General features: G+C 59.2%; 1 protein-coding gene across 1 annotated transcript in view; it reads right to left on the reverse strand.

Moving 5' to 3' along the window:
- Positions 1-4,801: 4,801 nt before the first annotated feature.
- Positions 4,802-21,489, reverse strand: part of GAS6 (growth arrest specific 6) — a 41,855-nt gene continuing 25,167 nt past the window's right edge. The window contains exons 6-15 of the mRNA XM_058548550.1: positions 21,298-21,420; positions 17,091-17,213; positions 16,269-16,390; positions 15,336-15,454; positions 14,788-14,977; positions 12,678-12,842; positions 11,362-11,530; positions 8,000-8,172; positions 6,280-6,508; positions 4,802-5,286 (exon numbers count right to left, since the gene is read on the reverse strand). Coding sequence (XP_058404533.1) covers positions 5,132-5,286; positions 6,280-6,508; positions 8,000-8,172; positions 11,362-11,530; positions 12,678-12,842; positions 14,788-14,977; positions 15,336-15,454; positions 16,269-16,390; positions 17,091-17,213; positions 21,298-21,420 — 1,568 coding nt within the window. The 3' untranslated portion in view covers positions 4,802-5,131. The remainder of the gene's footprint in view (positions 5,287-6,279; positions 6,509-7,999; positions 8,173-11,361; positions 11,531-12,677; positions 12,843-14,787; positions 14,978-15,335; positions 15,455-16,268; positions 16,391-17,090; positions 17,214-21,297; positions 21,421-21,489) is intronic.

A 21,489-nucleotide genomic window follows, 5' to 3' on the forward strand; every position in this document is an offset into this window, starting at 1 on the left:
ATCACTAAACCCAAGGCCATCTAGATTTTCTCCTATGTTGTCTTCTAGGAGTTTTATAGTTTTGTGTTTTACATTTAGGTCTGTGACCCATTTTGAGTTAATTTTCGTGACGGGTGTAAAGTCTGTGTCTAGATTCCTTTTTTTGCCTGTGGATGTCCAGTTGTTCCAGCACCATTTGTTGAAAGACTGCCCTTGCTCCATTGTATTGTCTTTGCTCCTTTGTCAAAGATCAGTTGACTTTATTTATGTGGTTCTGTTTCTGGACTCTCTGCTCCATTGATCTGTGTGTCTATTCTTTTGGGAATACCAGGAGGTACCGATTACAGTAGCTTCACAGGAAGTCTTTAAGTCAGGTACCGTCATCCTCCAACTTTGTTCTTCTTAAAGTTCCTGATTTTAATGCAGCATGATTTTTAAATCTTTTCCTTTATCATTAGAGCATTTTGTTTTATTTAAGAAATATGTCTCTACCCTAGGTCATGATAACACTCTTCTATCACAGCGCTCAGCAAAATTTTTCTGTAAAGGCCAGATAGTAAATACTTTAGGTTTTCAGGGCCAGTGGGCATGTATCCACCACTCAGCTCTGCTGTTGCAGCACAAAAAAGCTGTAGACAACAGTAAATCAATGGGTGTACTGTGTGCCAATAAAGCTTTATTAACAAAAACAGGTGGTGGCTCACACTGGCCCACAGGCTGTGGTTTTATATCGTCTCCTAAGTGCTTTATAGGTTACCTTTAGATTTAAATATATACAGTGGCAGAGTTAACTTTTTGTGCTATGTGAGGTAGGGGTCAAATTTCCCTTTTCTTTAATGCAGTGGTTTTCAACAGGCATGATTTGGCACCCAGGGGACATCTGGCAATGTCCGCAGACTCTTCTGACTGTCCTAAGTGTGTGTGTGTGTATGTGTGTGTGGTGTGTGGGGGTACTACTGGCATCTGGTGCATATGTGGCAGGGATGCTACTAAATGTCCTAAACGCACAGAATAGCGCTTCACACAGAAAAGCATTCTCAATAAATAGTATCCTAAAAACAAACAAAAAAACAACAGACAAACAAAATTATTACAGCTCTCTCCTAAAAGCAAAACTCTGAAATGTACTCAGACCATAAATGTGTCTACAGCATAATCCATTCCCCAGTCCATCTCTAGAGCCCTCAATCAGATCATCTGCTCTCCTCCTCCATGGCACAGTCACCTCAGCTCCATCTCCAGAGCCCACAGTCACACTCGTCCCAGCTCCATCTCCATGGTGCACAATCAGAAGATATGAAACTCTCCGTCTGTCACAGCCTCCTGTGCAGCCCAGCCCTGCCTGGACTGGATAGTGGTGAGGACGCCAACCTGGCCGGCACGGCTGGGGAACATATTGCAGCATTTGGCTCTGTACTGGCTGTAAGCTTTTTCTTGGCAGTAGTTAGAACAACCTCTGGTGCCCAGTGGCAACCTAAGGAGACCACAGTAGGAAACATGTGTGCCTAGCTCTCCCCAGACAGCAAGGTGGCCAGAGAGGCCCTGAGACGCTGGCCTGTGTGGTGTGGCCCATGGGGGCTCCAGTGTCGAGTCCCAGAGCTCAGTGTGTGGCGTCTCCACTCTTGGCTGTCCTGGCCTTCTCGAGAGAATTGGGGCTGGCCGGGAAGAGGCTCCCAGCCAGCCAGGGGAGCATTCCACAAGAACATTCCAGAGCCGCCTCTACAGTGAACAAAAAGCCAGAGAGCACCACGAGGATTGCTGTGGTGACGGGATTAAGAAACAGACCAGCCCCCAAAAGTGGCTTTGGGCTCCTGAGGCCCCATGAGACCAGTTGGTGGGAAGCATGGGGTCTCCCAGGGCCACGGGTGGGACTGTGCTTCCCACGCCTCTCAGAGCGGTGCTCAGCCGGCTGTGGGGGGCTGTTGGGGGCTCAGCCGGCTGTCGGAGGCTGTTGGAGACCTCCAGCTTATCGAGCAGATGGTGTCCCTGCCTTGTTCTCCCTGGTCAAGACCAGGGTCCCCAGGAACTGGGCTCTCTGGCCCCAGACGGAGAGGCTACATCCTACAGCTCCAAGTCCCGGCCTGCAGCTCAGCCCAACCAGGCTCCCTCGTTCTGGAGCCAGTGCAGGGGGCCTGGGTTTGGGGGCCACTTATGGTGTGAGCCGGCACACACGTCCACCCCAGTCACAAACAAGACTGGGAAACCCACGGTGCCGTGGAAGGGTGGGTGACCCCATCCTTCCACGCAGGACCTTGGCTAGATGACCTTGGCTGGTGACGGACATGTCACGAGGACATGGGAGCGGGAGAGCTGCTCAGGGGCTGCCTGACGTGTGCTCTCTGAGGCTTCACTCTCTCCCTCATTTCTCATGCGCCAATGTGGAAAATTACCTGAAGAACCTCTTGGACTAGTTTTCTGAAGTCCTGAGTCAATAGAACTTCCACCCAGATGCTGCCAAGAGTGTAGGAAGAACAGCAACAGAAGGGACGCAGCCAGCGCAGCCTGAGGAAGCCGTGCCCCCAGCACAGCCTGATCCAAACCGTGCCCCCAGCACAGCCTGATCCGAACCGTGCCCCCAGCACAGCCTGATCCGAACCGTCCCCCCAGCACAGCCTGATCCGAACCGTCCCCCAGCACAGCCTGATCCGAACCGTCCCCCAGCACAGCCTGATCCGAACCGTCCCCCCAGCACAGCCTGATCCGAACCGTCCCCCAGCACAGCCTGAGCCGAACCGTGCCCCCAGCACAGCCTGATCCGAACCGTGCCCCCAGCACAGCCTGATCTGAACCGTCCCCCAGCACAGCCTGAGCCGAACCGGCCCCCCAGCACAGCCTGATCCGAACTGTGCCCCCAGCACAGCCTGATCGAACCGTGCCCCCAGCACAGCCTGATCCGAACGGTCCCCCCAGCACAGCCTGATCCGAACCGTCCCCCCAGCACAGTGTGATCCGAACCGTGCCCCCAGCACAGCCTGATCCGAACCGTGCCCCCAGCACAGCCTGATCCGAACCGTGCCCCCAGCACAGCCTGATCTGAACCGTCCCCCAGCACAGCCTGATCTGAACCGTCCCCCAGCACAGCCTGAGCCGAACCGGCCCCCCAGCACAGACTGAGCCGAACCGTGCCCCCAGCACAGCCTGATCTGAACCGTCCCCCAGCACAGCCTAAGCAGAACTGGCCCCCCAGCACAGACTGAGCCGAACCGTGCCCCCAGCACAGCCTGATTGAACTGTTCCCCCAGCGCAACCTGAGCTGAACCGTCCCCCCATGTCGAGCCAAGTGGAGGCGGGGCTCACAGACACATGTGGGGTCAGGGGGCCGGCCAGGAAGCAGAAAAGTGGGTTCAGGCCAGCAAGAGACCCAAGGACAAAGGTGAGTGTGCCAAGGACCCATGGTGACTCTCAGTGGGGCTGACCCTGGCTACTTGGGCCAGCCCTGCCAGGACCTGGGGGCCCGAGTGCCATCGCCTCGTGCTCTCGTGCGTCCTTGCCCGGTCATCCTGTGCTTCAGGCCTCCCTCTGGTCATCTTAAGTGAGCCTGGCCTGGGGGTCCCTCCTGACGGGCGTCTGGGATTGCCAGCCCCCCAATGTCGTGTGGACCCCGCCAGCCGCAGGTGAGGAGGGACGCTCGCCTCCACCCACCCGGATGCATTCGGGCTGGCAGGGGCCTCAGTGTGTCCTTGAGGCCACAGCCCTGTCCTCCAGGATTCGGGGGAGCCTCCCCTCGCGGTGCCCGTGCTCTCCTCTCAGCAGTGGTGACTCTTCAGGCCCCTGTCCCACATACCCGCTTAGCTCTGGGTCCCGTTGTGACATATAGACTCACGATCTGCAGCCAGGAGGACGCGACGACACCAGAACTCTAACTGCATGTGGCTGATGTGGCTTTTAGGAGTTAACCCCACAGCCGGGTGGGGTGATGGGTCCCGGGACACGTCACTGCCATCCGAGGAGCAGGACCTGAAAGTAACTCAAAGCCCCTGGTGCCTGAACATACTTTGTGGGGTTTGGTATTAAAAAAAACAAAATAATCTCAGTCGTGGGGGAACCATTCGGTGGTCAACCCCCACCCAATGCCGGAACCTTCTCTGGGACCCGCTGCTCAAATGCCCTCGGCAATGGCACCCACCAGCCATAGGGTATGTGCTCTCTGTCCCACAGTCCCATCAGGCTCAGCAGGGCCACGTCTCGCTGCGGCTTCACACCTGAGTCTTGGTCTCCCCGTTCCCTCCGCTGGGTATTGTGGCTCCCGGAGCCCCACGTGCATTGTCACACAGCCGGCTCCCGTGGCTATTCCTGCCCTCGCCCTCCCGGGGTCAAGTCCTCCCCTTCCTCACAGACGCAGGGCCGGGGTCCTGACGGCAGCACGCTCTGCACCAGAAGAAGTGCCTCTGGGCTCCGTCCACTGCCTCTTGAAAGAGAGAAAACAGGGATTTCTGACGTAAAGAAAGAAAACAGGAGGCTGAGAGGTGAAGCGTTAGTCCAGGAGAAAGGAGCAGGTGCCGGCCCCGCATCAGCTCATTTACCCCCTGCTGCCTGCTTGGTGGGGGGCACCCCAGACTAGTGCTTCCCCTTGAGTAAGGGGGGCTCATCTCCACAGTACAGGGGCAGCAGGTCCACTGGCTCCCAGAGGCCGCGGGGCCTGGGACTCAGGTCGGATCAGGGCAAAGCCGGCAAGTGGACAGAGTGAGGGATGCCCAGGGTTAGGGACTGGAGCACAAGACCCCCTTGGCTCAGACCCGTGGTGCCGGCTCTGCGTCCACCCCCTTTTAGGCCGGGCCACTGAGCCCTAAAGACACAAGGAGCAGAAACCGCCAACACGGAGTTAGAAAGTTTTCTGTAAATAGTTTATTTTTCCATATTTTTGGGTCAGAAAGAAGCATTTCGTAATAAAAATAACAGAATTATTTTCAGGTCGGCTCTGTGGAGCCCAGACTTGCTTGGGACATCGGGGTCAGGGTGTGGTTTCGGGTCACCAACATCAGTCCTGGACTATTTACACGTATGTTACAGGCAAAGGGAGGTCTCAGAGGAAGAGTGCGCGGATTCAGTGTCTGGGAGCTGCTCAGGGTGGCTGGGCGACGGGCGCCCCTCTCCTTCCGTGTCTTGTGAGGAAGCCTGAGCAGAGCTCTGGGCGTCATCTGCAGCGGCACGTCTAGGGAGTGGCCTGCTCAACCGGGGGGCAGGAGTGCGAGGTGATGTCGCTGTGCTTGTAGGCAGCTTCGTCCAGGTCCAGCACCTTCCGGTTGACCTCCAGCGTCATGCAGCCGCGGTAGAAGGCCGTGACGGGTGCCGAGGTCACCGGCACGTCTGGGCCAGTGGGAAAGAACAAACAGCGTCTTAGCGGCTGGCACCCTCCTCTGGACTTGGGCCCCCCCACCCCCGCCCCGCGACCCCACCACAGTGCTCAACGGCACCCGTGGGCCCCCCGGTCCCAGGCCTTTCCCCTCAAGGGCACTCTCCCTTTCCTTCCAGAACATCACCATCCTGGCCCGGCCACGTGCCCAAAGGCAGGCACCACACCTCTGCCAGTCAGGCCTTGGCAGGACAACCGCTCACCCCCGGGAAGCACACACAGATCGTCAACTCAATTAACAAGGATCTTCTTCTCGGCCCAGATGAGTCACTTGCCATGCAGGCCTCCCCGGCCCCCTTCACCCTCTTCACAGCCTTGTTTGTTAAAGCCAAATGGAGCCTGGTCTGGCAGCCAAGACAGACAGCCCGCTCCCCGCGGCAAGTGGAAACCTGCACTGAGTGCTGGGGCCAAGGGGTTGACATAGTGCCTGGCGCTCTCTGCCTTTCTACCACCTTGCCCGTCACGAGGCTCTCGGCCACGGGCAAGCACACTCTCCGTCTGACCAGACATGAGTCCCTGGTCTGCAGGAGGGGCTGGTGGTTACTCTGTCCACTGCCACAGCAGCTGGACGCCAGGACTCAGGGGTGACACTGGCTGGGGCACTGAGGTCCCTGGTCAGCTGGGCCTTCCCCACGGGCCTTGGCCAGAGCCACTGTCTGACGCAGGCTCAGGTGGGCGCTCCTGGAGGATGCAGGGGAGGTGGGGCAGGTTCAGGCCAAGGCTTGTCCCAAGCGTGTTCTCAGCCTCAACGGATAAATGCTAGGCTGGTGCTGATGAACATGAAGGCACGCAGTCCCAGCCAGTAACTCTACCTGTGTCTTCTCTTCCTCTAAAACAAAAGTCCGTTTCTGCACTGAAAGGCCCAGGTTCAGTGTGGGGGATGGAGGTGGGATGGTCAGGACAGCCAGTGCCCCAGCCCCGAGCGACCAGCCTACAGGGAGCCCTACCTGGTAGCCCCCCAACGAAGGTGAGCACGGAGCCCTGCAGGTGCCTCCTGAGGACGGCCAGCCTCTCCTGCAGCCCCTCGGGGCTCACTTCGCTCCCGCCCTTGGTGCCATCGATCTCCAGGGCAGCCTGGCCCTCCTTCAAGGAGACGCTCACCACGTGCTCCTGGCCGTCACAGACCTTGATCTCCATCAGGGCCAGGGCCACCCTCTCCACCGCCAGGACCACCAGCTGCAGAGGAGAAGCAACCTCAGCACGCAGGGTGGGGATCCCTGTGGGCCGGGATGTGAGGGGCTCAGGGGGCCTGGGCTCTGTGTCCAGCCGCTTGCTGGTGTGTGAATTAGTTTCTACATGTGTAAATCAAGGAGGCCAGCCCAGAGGCCTCCATGGCCCCTTCCCATGTGATAGAGGACAAACAAATAAAGCCACAGCACCCAGGCCAGGAGTCAGGAGGGGAGCACATTTCAGCCACCCAGACGGTGGGCACCGCCTACAGAGTGGACTAGGAGCCATTAGTGCATCCATGATCCCGACACAGGACATGGTTGCTTCTTCCACGTGGAACAGCCACACAAAGCCAATGACACAGGGCAACAGCAGCAGCACAAATGGAAACAAGCCAGGAGGCAGCTGACCCTGCAGCCTGGGTGCTGGCGCTGGGCAGAACGATGACACAGAAGAGAAACACACTCTGACGACATGGACAGAAACACACTCTGACATCACGGACAAAAACACGCTCTGACGGCACAGAACAGAAACACGCTCTAATGACACGGAACAGAAACACGGTCTGATGACACGGACAGAAACAAGCTCTGATGACACGGGACAGAATCACGCCCTAACAAGGGCAGACTTGCCCTCTCCTCCCTCACTCTCCCGCTGGGAAGGTGGTCACCACAGCTGCGTGGGACCCCAGCTCTTTGTCCCAAATGCTGGTGCTGGTGTGAAAGCAGCATAGACGGTGTGTGGATCATGTCTCGGTGGTGGTGGTGCCCAGTCCCAGGAGCAGAAGCGCCCACCCGCCCTCGAGGGCAGGTTGACAGGTGACCACGTGCCCCCTGGGCCTGCCACGTCTCCCACTCTGGACAGAGGCGAGAGGACAGAACCTGTTTCCCTCGCCTCCTGGCTGCTCTCCAGGAAAGCAGCAGGTCCGAGGACCAGAGATTGCTGGCTCGGGGTCGGGACGGCAGAGAGTGGTGGGGGCTGCTGAGGGCGGAAGGGCTGGGTGCAGGGACTGGGGGCCGCCGTGCTCAGAGCCCAGCCTGTGTCACTGAGAGCGACGCCATCAGAGGGTCCGGGCTGTGTTTGCGCACCGGACTTTTCAAGAGAAACTGGAAACCTGATTTTGTTATCTAAGTCATCTGACATAAGTATGAGCGACTAATTAAATCTGTTCTAAACCGCTGAGCTGGCCAACCGCATAGGCGGGAAAGTCACCCACTGCACAACTGGCTCGTGGCCCCGGCTGCCCCGGCCCCTCACGGCTTTGCCGCTGGCTTTGTCGGGCGATCTTGTCTCAACAACCTCCCCGAGCCCAGCACGGCTGGCCAGACTGCCGAGGGAGACGGGTGACGGTGGGAAGGGACCTCTGGGGAGGCAGGGAGTGAAGGAATGGACCCCAGGAGCAGCGGCAGGGGCCCCGAGGGTGGACGGCCCACTCGATGTCCACTGGGCGTGGTGGCGGCGGCTCCACTCTCGGGGGGCAGCGAGCAGTACCTGCTTTTGGAGCTTCTTGGTGGAGTGGTAGTCGACCAGGGCCACGGAGAGGGCGACAGTGTGGTTGTCGCCCACCAGCGCCAGCAGCACCCCCGTGTCGGTGGCGGGGCGGATCCGAGCCACGACTTCTATTTCCCAGGTTGTCTCGGTCCCGACGTCCGGGGATGTCCGTGCTGCGAGGAAGGTGGCGCACCAGGAGGTGGTACAAACGGAGGAAAGGCGGGAGTGAGCGGAGGGCGCCAGCCACAGCTCCAACCCTGCTGGGCGGTGGGAGACGCCGGCCCAGCTGCGGAAAGCGGGTGAGAGCCAGAGGACAGCGCAGTGCTGAGGCTTTAAGAACCCATCACCGTCGAGCCCCAGCGCGTGCACAATGGGGACTCAAGGCACCTGACTCGGGTTGTGGCCCGGGCCCCCAGGATGCTGCCTCCCTGGGCTGTGCCAGGGCCCACTCCCGAACGCCCCTGCTGGAGACCCCCAGGCCCCAGACCCGCAGGGCTGCCGGCGTCCACCTCCCTGTCTCCCTCCCTCCCTCTCCCGCAGGGCCCAGCTCTTTCCACACAGTGTGTTAGACTCACAGCCCCCAATCCCACCACGTCTCCCCTGGGTCAGGCGGGGCCACTGGGTTGGAGGATCTGTGATGTGAATGGAAACCACGGGGAGCTGTGCTCCTAGAGACCACTCACAGCTTTCTATCCTGAGCTGCAATTTCTTCACTATTCTCAGCGGGGTGACTCTCACTTAGATGCAGTATATACACATGTAATATATGCAATAAACACATGACACATAAATGGTGTGACAGATACCATATCAGTCACTTCTCAATAATTTTCCATTGAACTGAATGCACAGAGAAGCGGAAAAAGTAGCCAAAAAAATATATGTATATATATCATTCTCCTCCCTTGTCAGGTTCTCCCTTTATCTGTGAAGGAAGAGAGTTCTCTGTGGGGCAGTGTCCCATGGTGGGTTTAGGTTCACGGTCGGTGGGCAGAGCGATTTTAAAGGCACCGGAACCTCCGCTCTCTGGGGTGCAGAATGGGGTCCACCCCGCGCCCCTCCCACCGCAGGCTCCTCAGACCATAAGGCCTGTGAGCCACACCCATTCGGACCTGCTGCAGACTGAAAGGGTGCAGACTCCGTAATTTCCTAACAGTCTTTCCCTCTGTTATAAAATGGGCATTAATGGTATAGTTTAAGATTTACTAAAAATACATAGAGTTCTAAACACCGTTTGGCCTTTGCTGTCTTAGAACTTACAGACGAAGGCCACACGGCAAGAACGGTGAGCAGACGGTGAGACACACAGTAACGGGAGTGTCTGTGTCACTGCAGATCACACTGCAACGTCTGTGCTACAGCACGAAGAATGGCATAACATCAAGTGAAGAAGAATCAAACATTCATATATGATTTACATTAAACATTCAATGGTGTTCTAGATTCGTATGAGTAAAAATGAAGACTAGGGGAACACTGTGTCTTGTATCCAGTGGTGTGATCAGAAGTGAACAGTTATTCTCAAAATTACCTTTGATGACGTGGTTATGCTTCAACAGTTGAAGCAAAGACACACAGGGGGATGGTGACCCGAGGTCTTGAGAGGATGGCCCTTCTTGCTAAGGAGGGAGGAGCGGGTCCCATCTCCTCCGGCCTTGAGCACGGAGGTCCCCCGGTGCTGGAGGTGACGTACGGCAGTGAGGTCTGGAGGGGGGAGCTGCTGCCCGCCCTTCTGGGCTGATGAGCAGGGGGAAGTTTAACCATAAAAACCTCCGAGTCTAGGAACAGAGAGGGATTGGGAGTGCCCGGGGGGGACTCTCGCAGGTGGGAACGTGGGAAGGGGCAGTGTAGAGCCAGAAATCGCCCCAGGAGGGTGGCCGTTGCAGCAACGCCCAGAGCCTGGGCAGAGGTGGGCTACGGAAAAGGACCAGGAGGAGTTCGCAAGGAGCCTCCTGGACCAGGGTTCGGCCAGCAGCAGAGAGACTCAGGAAGGCACTGCAAGAGCTTTCAGACACATGTGGGCTCCAGGGGCTGGGAACCGGCTGAAAGAGTCTGCACGATGCTGTGCGGGTATCTTCCTGGGCCCGGATGCTCGGCTCTCCTGAGACTCGAGCTGAAAGCCCCTGAGGTCCAGGAACCCAGGCACAGAGACGACACCACGGGCTCCAGCGGTGTGTGCTCAAGGAGCAAAGGGTAACGTTACCCCGATCTAAGGATGAGGTTGGGGGGATCCCGATAGCCCAGAGTCAGACAGAATCGTGCAGCGTCCATCCCTGACCCAAACTGTCCTCACCACCGTCCTCAGAACTGTGTCTGTACCGTCGAGAATTGACAATGTATGGGATTTGGAACATTAACTCATTTCACGTAAAGTTGACGTTCAAGCGACTGCTCAACTATCAGCGTGATAAGCTTGTTTGTTTTATTGTAAATTCTCACTAATTTGATAATAAAAGGAAAGAGAGAGTTGTGTTGTGTTTTGTTCTAAGAAATTAAGGGCCCTGCTTTGCAGAAGCCGGGGTGCCTCTGGGCCGACCCTGTGCCTGCTGTAGCCACACTCACGCCCTGGACGACCATCGGTGATGGACAGTGATGCCCAACAACCGGGCCCACCCCTCAGCACCCCATACACCACCTCAGTGTGTCCAGACGGCCCTCGGGGACCCCCGCCCAGTCCCGCCCCCTCTGGTCTGCCCCATATCTCCCGTCTTCTTTCTGCTACGTGCCAGGATTACACGGGCTTCAAGAAGCCCTGTTTCTTCTGCGTTCATTCTATTTCTCCAGGTAGAAGGCAAAAGCTCCTTCATTACTTCCAACGCTGGCTTGATAAGCCTCAGTCCATTTGAGAGCATCAGCCTTCCTGGCCAGGCCACACTGCCTGTACCCATCCCGGACGGCCCTGTGCCCCAAGTCCGAGTCCCCTGGAGCCCTAGAGGCAGCCACACTGCGGTTCTCAGACACTGCCCCCTTTCATTCCTCGGGAGTCACTGGTGATTGCAACGCCAAGGACATCTCTGAGAGCTTCTCCATCCCCTGGGACATGCCTAAGTTTGTCTCGTCCCGGAACCTTCTGTGAAGCACCCTCTTAGATCCGCCACGTCTCAGCCATCACAGGCCAGCAGGGGGCCGTCTCCTTGCCAGCTGTCATTTCTTCCCACTGGCTACCTCAAAACCAAGACCAGGAGCGGCCACCCTGAGAGGTGGGGCCTGCGTCCACCCGGCTATGTCTGGCCCCAAGGCCAGCACGGGCACCAGCTTGTCCCTGATGCTGTCATCTAGGTGGCAGGCATTCCTGGTTCATCTGTCTGCTAGTGTATATTGGCTAAAAGTAGAACCACGCCCACAGAGGAGCCGAGACTTACCGTAATCGAGGCTGTAGAAAGCAAACCCGCTCCCGGGGAAGAAGGACCCTTTCTCCGTCACGGAGAAGCACTGCATCTTCACGTTCACCTTCACTGTGTCTTGGATGGTGGTGTCCTCACCATTCAGCCAGTTCCAGCTCCTCATACAGCCATCCAGGCGGGGGTTTATCTGGAAAGACAGAGAGCCCAGTGGCTTCCTCAGAGCCACACAGGCTCCCAGACACCACGGCAAGAGGCCATGTGGCAGGTGCCATCCCGCTCAGATGGATGGGGCGCCATCTCGGCTCAGGACCGTGGAAATCCACGGCAGAATGGACCCCTCCTGCTCGTGGAGGTGCTTTACTTCACAGGATGATTTGCTGCGGGTGCGTCTGAGTAGAGCACACGCCGTGGCCCTCCTTCCACACAGGTGAGGGTCACACATACCTGTGGTGAGGCCCACCTTCTCCCTCTGCAGTGGGTTTCCCCCCTTGTGACAGAGTGAGGCGCCCTGACCAGTTGTCTGACAGGATGTGAGATGAGGCATCACCTACACGGCAGCTGTGCCTGGTAGTCTGACTGGCCCCCAAGTCACCCGCGGAAAGGTGAGTCCCGTCCCGGGAATGCTAATCCCAGCTCAGCCATCCACTTGCTACATGGTTTTGAGCAAACCAGGCCCCCTCAGCCTTGATCTGCAAAACGAAGAGTGCTGCGGGGTGTGAGCGGTAACTCCTGAGGGAAGCCTTGGAATGGGGTCTGAGTGTGCGGTCAGCGAGGGACGCCCCTCCACCAGCCCCCGGAGGGCAGACGGTGCGAACGCCACCCCCGTTCGGAACCTCCACCCGCTCTGACTCATCTCGTCTCTGGTGAGGAAACCACAATCAAGACACGAGGGTTCCGGCCACTTCGGGCAGCGTGTGGGGAGATGGAGACACACGGATGCGGGCCGGGCACGTGGTGTGGGGTAGGGTGAGTAGGGCAGGACTTTGTAAACGACCAGTACTGATCTCCCTGTTAGGTCTTTTCCCCTACGGAAATCCTGGCAGGGTTAACCACCCAAGTGTTCTTAGGAATTGTCCAAAACAGTTGATTGTTCTTTTTGTTAATGAATAATTTCATTGTGTTTTATCTCCACTGCAAAATAGACATTTTTATTACCAATTCAGATGAAAGCCCACATGAGTTTCCCAGGAAGAGAGTGAGATTAATGACATGGCTCACCCTGCTGCCTGCTAACCTCTGAAACCTGTGCCTTCCAGACCTACGGCAGCTCACAGCTAAACCCTGTCCTCAGGCTGACCCCTGCTCTGACCCCGGGGACTAACCACGGTACTTACAGGCTGGACGAGGTCTTTCTCCTTGAAGGGAATGCCTCCCACGGTAAGGTTCAGGTGGTACAGTCCTCTGTCCAGCTGGAACAGGTCCCCAGCCACCGCGATCTTCATAACAGCGTCCTTGTTCACTTTGACCACTAGGTTCCGCTCCAGCTCCTCAACAGAGATCTGAAGAAACCAGTGCTGTGAGAGGTGGGCATGCACCTTCTGAAGGGGCTCCCAACCTTGGGGGGCCACTCTCATCACCACCGAGGACCAGGAGACTCCCAACCCTGAGGGACCATGCTCATCATCACCGAGGATCAGGAGACTCCCAATCTTGTGAAGACCACCTCCATCACCACCAAGGACCAAGAGAAACCCAACCTCAAGGGGGACCACCTCCATCACAACGGAGAACCAGGAGACTCTCAACCTCGGGGGATGATGTTCATCACCTACACAACCTCCCTGCCTCCCTGTGCCAGCACAACCTCCCCTCAGCCTATGGTGTGGCTCCAGGCCCTGATGGGTTCCCTCCCATCGCTGGCTTCCTCCTCCTCGCTCCTCCTCCTCCAGGTGAACCTGCCTGGAGCCACCCTCTGCTCTCATCTCTCTAGGCTGTTGGTCTCAGCCAGGGAGCTGCCTCCAGGGAGCGGGAGTCTCACCTGACCTCACCACCCCACTCAGGTCAGTCCTTGTGTCACTGCTCCCTGGCTTTGGCCCTTCGCTTCCCCTGCCCCCTCAGCTGTCCCTCGTCGAAGAGAGGAGAACGCATTTTATTTCTAAGTCTGCACCAGTTAATTCCATGCCTGGTGTAGACTGAACACTGAAAGAACAACTGAGTTCATTCTAAAACTTTCTGTTCTCTCCTATGTTCCATGGAGGAAAATTTAAAAATCTCTCACTCTCCACACTGTGTATCTTCCTAGCTGTGCACTGGGGGCAGGGGACAGGTTAGATACGGCAAAATGGAGAGCAATTACCACCGAGCTGACGCTGCTCCGGAAGGACCAGGTCATGACTCGGGTGGGGTGGCAGTTGTGTCCATCGGCTGTCACGCTTCCTCCCTGTGGGCACCATCCCAGCCCCACAACCTCGGGCACCAGATTCCCACTGTGGGCACCTGCTTCCTCAACCCCGGAGGCTGCTTCCTTCCAGAGTCACTATCTCATCTGCACTCTGCTGAGGCGTCCCTCCCCCCGTGTGGGAGACACTTGCACTTTAAGAGGGCAGGAAGGAGGGAACCAGACATCCCTTGGCAGGATGGAAACACCAGCAAACGTCTACAGTGTTTTCATTCGCGGACGCCAGGGTGGATTTTTCCATTTTTGTCTTTACTTCTAAATGCTTTTCCCATTTCTCTTTCAAGCGTTTACTTCTAAAAGCCCACTTCCAACTAGTGGGCCCCTGAGTTTTTGGAAGGAGGCTGTGTTTCACAGACAGCTTTGCTTCAGGCACTGGGAGGCAGGACAGGCCATGTGCTACAAGGCCAGCAGCCGGTGGGACGGCTGCCCCAGGGGCAGGTATAACCAGGACCAGACGGCCAGACTGTGCTGTCAGGGCTTCTCCACACAGAGGTACTGATGTGAGCCCGTCTGGATTTCAGCAGAATGGAGCAGGCCTGGAAGCCAAGGCCCAGATGGTTGACACCTCACCTCTGACCCTACCCTGCACTGTAGGTGAGCTCCTGGAACCTGCTCAGACTCTGTGGACACAGGAGCAAGAAGCCTGGGCCTTGGCCCAGGGCTCTCAGTGTAGGCACTACTGACAGTCAGAACTGGAAGGTTCTCTGAGGTGGGGCGTCCTGTCACTGCAGGGTGTCCAACAGCCCCCAGCCTCACCCCAGCTGCCAGGAGCCCCCCCCCCAGGCTGTGACAAACACTGTCCCCACACCCAGCCCGGTGTCCCCAGTGGGATCACCCTGCCGAGAACCACAGTGCTCACGGCAGAAGCCATGCTGATTACGTGATGAGATGTCAGCCCATCAGAGCCCACGCCTCCCGGGGTGGGGGCTTCCTGCCACGTGCAGTGCCCACAACTGTTGAAGGCGTGAGAGCTCTAGCGCACCTCAGAGCCCTTGGCCCAGAGCCTCGCAGGGCCGGCCTGGGGAGGGCAGCAGGGCCACACTCACTGTTTGCCACATGCCGTGGTTGATGATGGGCCCGCTGCTGGTGACGCGCCCGACGCCATGGTAGCGGAGCTGCAGCTCCAGCCGGCCAGCCCGCAGGCCCAGGACGATCCAGCTGCTGTCCTGATGGCCTCCAGCAAAGAAGAGAACACCTTCAGCGTCAAAGGTCCTGAAGTCGAACTCGGCCACCAATCTGAGCTCCGAGAAAGAAATAGGTTACGCCCAGGCTCCGGCCGCCTTCACCAGGAGTGCTCACACCGGCATTAGAACGAGCAGCAGGGGAGCAGGGCGGGCCACACAGCAAACCCAGGCCAAGGCCCCTGCCCAACACCCCAGGAACCGTTCCCGAACCCCAGAGTGTGAGTCTGCGGCTCACACCGACCCAGAGACCCAGCACGGGACTGCGTGGGGGCTGCGTCTGTGCCAGGATGGAGCCGACGGCCGGGACCGTTCAGGGGCCCGCCCGGGGCCGCGGGCCTCAGCACAAGCAGCTTCCCAGAGCCATGAGGAAGGCCGTTCCCCAGCCTGTGCTTCTCGGAGCTGCCTCTCACCTGGTGGGCTGCAGCCTCTTGAAGCGCAGTCTGATCACCGGCGTCCCGCTGAACATGCGGCCCAGGTACAGCGACTTCACGCTTTTGGCCACGTTGAAGGGCACGCACGGCAAGATGTCCTGCAGGATGGGAGCAGGGGCGTCGGGCGCGCCCTGGTGCAGCCTGTGGACGCTGGACCAGCCCTCTATCCTCCCATGGTGCCCACCTGCCCGCCTGGCGCCCAGGCGCCCTGGGCCCGCGCAGGAAGTGCGTGGACGCCAAGGCCGATTCTTACTGGAACCCGCGAGATTCTGTTATGACCCGACCCGCCATGGGGGGCTCCAGGTGGGACTGGTCTTGAATCTTTCCAGAAGCCTGGGGCTCCTGCGCTCACAGGACATGTCCCACATGCTCCTCCCGGTGCCCACCGCCCGCCTTCCTCCTGACATCCCTGCTTTTTTCTTAAGTTATGAAATATTTCAGACACAGGAAAGTACAGGGAATAATAAAAAGCAACCGTAAAATATTGTAATAAGTAAAATAGGGAGGCCTTGAAGACTGTTCTAGAATGTTCCCTGCTCTAGGAGGTGGCTTCTCCACTGCCCAGCGGGACCACAGCAGGTTCCAGAGCCCCCAGGGGCAGTCAGGGCCAGGGTCAGGAGGCTCTGACTGCACGAGTGGCTCAGAACCTGAGCAAGGTGACAGGAGACGTGCGCCGTGTGCAAGCGAGGCTGCGTCCACACCGCCTGTTGGCCGTGGAGTCAGGGCCGCCGCAGCGATTCCATCAACACAACGGGACCACGCGGCCCCAAGGACACCAGGCCTCTCAGCAAAAGCATTTCTCCCGCAAACTTAGCCCTGGCGGTTAAAGGGCCACAAACAGAGCAGCATGGGCAGCCCAGGGGGCCCCTGTCCCGAGGGCCTGAGCGTCCAGCGGGGCGGGCGGGGCGCTACCTCACAGGTGTTCATGTCCTGGGACACCTTGAGGCCCCCGCGTCCGTCGCAGTGGCAGCTGTAGCTCCCGGGGGAGTTGATGCAGGCCTGCTCGCAGCGTCCCTCCGCGCACTCGTCCACGTCTGTCGGCCACAAGGGAAACATCCCAAGCCTCACTTTGTGGACCCACGAGCTCTGATCACACACGCGGTGCATTCACTGTGAAGACGAGCTCTAATGGGTGTGACTCAGACGGCCCCACCTGAGAGCGCCTCCCTCCTGGCTCCAGCCATGCTCAGCGCCCAGCCGTCCCAGCCGGCCCAGACGTCTGCTCGTCCTCTGCTCTTTCTAGGAGAGCTATCACTGAACTAGTGGAAGGAGGGTGTGGAACGGCCCACACGCTTCCCGGTCAGCGTACAAAGCGTGTCTACGAAACGCTTGGCCTGAGGGTCTGCCATCGGCAGGAGTCCCTGGGGGTGCTTGAAGGGCCTGAGGGATGGCCCTGGAGGGGCGATGGAGGAGGTCATGGCCGTCAGGGCCCCAGGCAGGAAGACAGTGAGAGATCCTGTCCCTCTCTGGTCCCAGCGGGGCAAGTCAGATCTCAGAGGCTTGATCCCCAACGCAGTGGGGTGAACTGAGGGTCAGAAAGAACTCCGGGGGTGGCACAGGAGTGCAGGGGCATCTCCCTGTTGAATCTTCTCTCTGTGTCTGTGGCACAGAGAGAAGGTACCCGGTTGCATCACAGGCACATGTGTGTGTGTGAGTCTACACTTGTTCCCATGTGTGACTGTGTTGCATTGCATGTGTGTGCGTGAGTGGTGCCGTGGGGGGGGGAGGACCCACCTTGGCAGGCCATCTCCTGGGAAGTGAAGGCGTAGCCCTCCTCGCAGAGGCAGGAGTAGGAGCCGGGCAGGTTCTGGCAGCGTGCGTCTCCGCAGGCGCCCGCATCTGCACATTCATCTACATCTGCAGGGAAAACCAGCGGACACAACCGCAGCTGTCTCAGGTGGACAGGAGAGACGCAGTGGCCCAGGTGGCCGGCAGGGAGCCTGGAAGCGGCTGCCCTGGCCATCAGGCTGAGAGCGGCCTAGAGCCCTCTGGCTCTGCAGAGGGAGCCTCTGCCCCGGCGGGCATTGCTCAGCTCCCCTGGGCCTGACTCGGCCGCCCTCCACTCCCTTCTGTCCACTGGACTTTGCAGCTCCAGGCCCAGGAGCAGAGGTGGGGGTGGGAGCATTTCTGATCAGGGTCCCCTTGAGAAGGTCAATTCCAGACGCTGGACAGGGCCGCTGGGCCAGGGTGCACACATCATTGTTTTATTCAAATGACTGCAGTTCAGGAAGGTAGAGAAGTACCCCCAGGGGCGCTTTGAATGGAAGTCCACCCTGCGCCCTGGAGCCCTGAGCTGCCCGCTGCCCACGCAGCCTACACTCCGGGCTCCCTGGACTGTGCCTCCATCACTTCGGGGTCGGTCTACCCGTCCTCACCCCCTCCCCCGGGCTCTGTCCATTGGAAGTCCATCCGGCTCTGTCCCGGGCTCTGTCCCAACATCCCCGTTCATCCTGCCACCGGTGAACCACCAGCAGGGAACCCTGCAATTCAGAACCCATCTCCTCCATTGACAGAAGGAACACCCGGAAAGTGCAACCGTTAACTTCAATCAACACGGCTCCTCAGAAGGCAAGAAGAAACCCTGTATCCACTGTTCACACCCTGTCACAGGGCAGCCCACCAACAAACACAGCTTCCAGCAGGGACACCAGGAGACATCGCTCACGACTGTCGGAGGAGCCAACACAAACGGCACGAGTCCCTGGGGAGGCTCGAGAAACCGACTTGATCAGCGTTGATCCGTGGAGCTCCTCCTGGACTTCATTTCAGAGCCAGGCTGGCCAACCCCGCCTCCGTCCAGGCCTTAGACACCCGCTTCCCCTGAACAAGCACAGCGGTGGGTCCAGACAGCACTGCTGCACCGGACACACACACACACACACACACACACACACACAATACACACACACAGATGTACGCGTGCACACACACATATACACACATGCACACACACATACACATGCACGCGCACACAGACGCATGCACACACAAATACACGTACACAGGCACACACACACCATACAGATACACACACACACAAACACACACACCGACGAGCACACACACACCATACACACACACACACACACACACACAAACACACTCCCCCCCTGCACAAAGGACGCCTCATTAGCGACAGCTCTCTGACCACAGCTGATAAGATCCTGCCACAATCGCAGGAAAAGCTCCAGGACCACCTCTACTGGCTCCGGGAAAGCTTCTGCTCTGGGCAGATGACCAGCCTCTGGACGTTCCTGAGTCGGCAGCCAAGCAAGTGCCTAGAGACCTGCCCCCAGGGCCGGGCATCGCTGATGGGCACAGGGGGTAAAGCTGGCCTCTGACGGCCACTCCGTGATGCCCGAGACAAGGGTCCTCCAGACGCGCTGGGCCAGAGCCCCTGCAGGGTGTGTCAGACCCCCACGGCCACCCCCCACTTTCTTACTCAGAGGCTGGGAGGGCCCAAGAGGCTGTGTTTCTCACAAGTCCCAAGATGCAGAGCTGCTGGCCCAGGACACGTCTGGGGACCGGGACTCACAGCAGCACCAGGAAAGGGCCCGGGAGCCCGTCCTTGCCACATCCCAGCAGACCCAGCGAGGGGCCATCCCTTCCCCCACGACAAGCAGTGGACAGAATCCCACTGGACCACCTCGGCCCCGAGTCACCTCACTTTCTTTTCCCACGTGGCCGCGTCGCCACAAAGCCTCCTGTGACTCGGTGGGTGGAGCTGGGGACCCAGACCGTGCCCTGCCCCCTCCTCGGGGCCTGCACAACCCTGGCCCTCTCCGTTCCCTCCTCCCCAATCCTCGACCCTCCCGACACCGACACTTTGCCCATTGAAGATGGCACTGTCCAACCGTTAAGCACAAAGCAGCGACCCAGGAAAGCAGACGCCGGCGGGCGGGCGGGCGGTCGTGGGACTGGGCAAGGTAAGTCCAGGCCCAACCCCACTGTGTACAACAAGGCCAAGGGGCCCACTGGCCCTGACACAGGTGCCTGCACCCCCCCAAGTGGGGCCCTCGTCTGCTTCTCCCCCAGCAGAGGGGCTGGCCACACAGCCACGGGCCACCCGCTCCTTTCCTGCAGCCAAGGAGGGCTGGCGGAGAGGCCTGGGCCCCGACCCCGTCAGCCCATCGCCCCTTCTCGTGCTGCCCAGGGGAAGCCCTTGAAGCAGGGACCCTGCCCCCTCCCCCAGCATCTCAGGGTCGGACCAAGGAGGACACAATGGAAAGGCCAGCCTCTTCCCTACCTCGGCGACAGGGCTGGTCCTCATTCCCCCCAGCCTCTCGTGTCCGGGTCTGGGGTCCCAAGGTCCCAAATAGTGCCAGCCAAGAGAAGGGAGGTGTGTGGGGGTAAGGCCTGCAGGCACACCCCGAAACTCAGCTTCAAGGGCGGGGCTCCTCCACCACACTAGTTACTCATCAGTCATGCTAACGAGAGCGACCGCCAGCCGCAGAACCCCACTCACTGTCCCACACACTCTTCTGGGGGGAAAGGCAACAGGAGGCAGGGTTTCTCCCAGACCACCAGAGTCCTCCTCATGCTCCACAGACCTGGTGGGAGGTCGAAAGTGGACTAGAGATTCGGTCACTCGGGGTCTTCCGAGGAGGTTAAAGCAGGGTTTCCCCCTTGGGGCACAGTGACTTTGTCCAAAGAGCGTCTAAAAGCCAGTGCGAGCCACCGTCCCCCGCTGACGAATCAGTCTGGGCGCCCTGAGAACTCCCCCAGTGGCTGCAGGTGCCCGAGATGCCAACCCCAGGCTGAGGAGCTCCCGGTGCACGCAGAAAGGGAGGGACAGGTCCTCAGGTAACGGGGAGACCACTGGGCGTGTTAGACACTCCCCCCAACAACGGGGTGTCCTCAGCTGCTCTTAAAGACGAGGACACTGACCACAGGGAGCAGATCCCTGCCTCAGGCCATGACCCGGCCCCATTCTGACAGGAGAAGAGGGCAGGCACTGGGTTACTCTGTGTGCTCGGATGGGAATCATCCGTGGACGAGGAATACCTCCTGGGTCGTCGGGACGGAAGACACTGACGTGGACAATAAGGAAACTGCTTCCGGATGGGGAGGGCACCCCTTGCCCCGGGAGATTCAGAGACTGGCCAGTGGTGCCAGGCCCTCGGACCTCACTCTGTCCATCCTGTTTCCTGGGCGAGCTGCCACAGCACTGAAAACCTGCCCAGGTTCTCAGGGACGAGAGGCAGCACAGATACCAGCACGTCTGGATGGGAGAGCGGGGAAGCAAGAAGAAAGTCGCGGCCTAAAGATCGCGGCACTGCTCCTGTGCAGCCCTCGACGGCTCCAACAGGCGACGCCTGGGGAGGGCAGTTTGCAGTGACGTCTTGGGCGTGCTGAGGCTGGGCCGCGGGAGCCCCACACTGCACTGTCTGGAAGCAGGAGGGAGACTGGGGGCTGAGCTGCCCTCTGCTTTCCTCAGCAAGCAGGCATCTTCCAGATGGAGGCCGGTGACTGGGGGGCCCTGGGGAAGCCAGCTTGGGGGTGTGGACGGGCGGGATCCCTGGGACCAGAGCCTCTCCCCAGCTCCCTGCCCACGGCCCGTCTGAGATGGCCCGGGCTCCCAGTTGCACAGAAACGCCTGCAGGCCCCGTGGCCCTGGAAGGAGGCCCAGCGGCCGCCTCCCCCTCCAAGGCAGTGAGTGCGTCTCCTCAGCTGGGCCGGCCTCATCCACAGATCCCGGTGAATCATCCCTGGTCTCAGGGCTGGGGCAGCTCCCTGTGGCCGCCGACATGCCCGGGCATGTGCTCTCTCTGTGAGACGCCCTCCCCTCCGGAGCCAAAGGAACCAGCGCTGCCCGGAGAAGCAAGTCTGACTGCCAACCCCAGCAATCTGGGAATTGCAGCCGTAGAGGGAGGAGCGGAGAGGAGGGCGACCGGGAGGAGAGAGGCGGGGGAAGCCAGCCGCGGGCTGGATCCAGCCTTACCTCGGCAGGTCCTGCCGTCCGGGGAGAGCGCGTAGCCGCTGTAGCAGGTGCAGTGGAAGCTGCCCGGCTTGTTGGAGCATATTTGGCTGCAGCCTCCGTTCTGCAGGCCGCACTCGTTGACATCTGCACACAGGACACAGAGGGACTGGGGAAAGCCCAGAAGTGACACACGACCCGGCCCTCAGGTTGTGG

The sequence above is a fragment of the Diceros bicornis genome, chromosome 9 (assembly GCF_020826845.1).
Source record: "Diceros bicornis minor isolate mBicDic1 chromosome 9, mDicBic1.mat.cur, whole genome shotgun sequence".
NCBI lineage: Eukaryota > Metazoa > Chordata > Mammalia > Perissodactyla > Rhinocerotidae > Diceros > Diceros bicornis.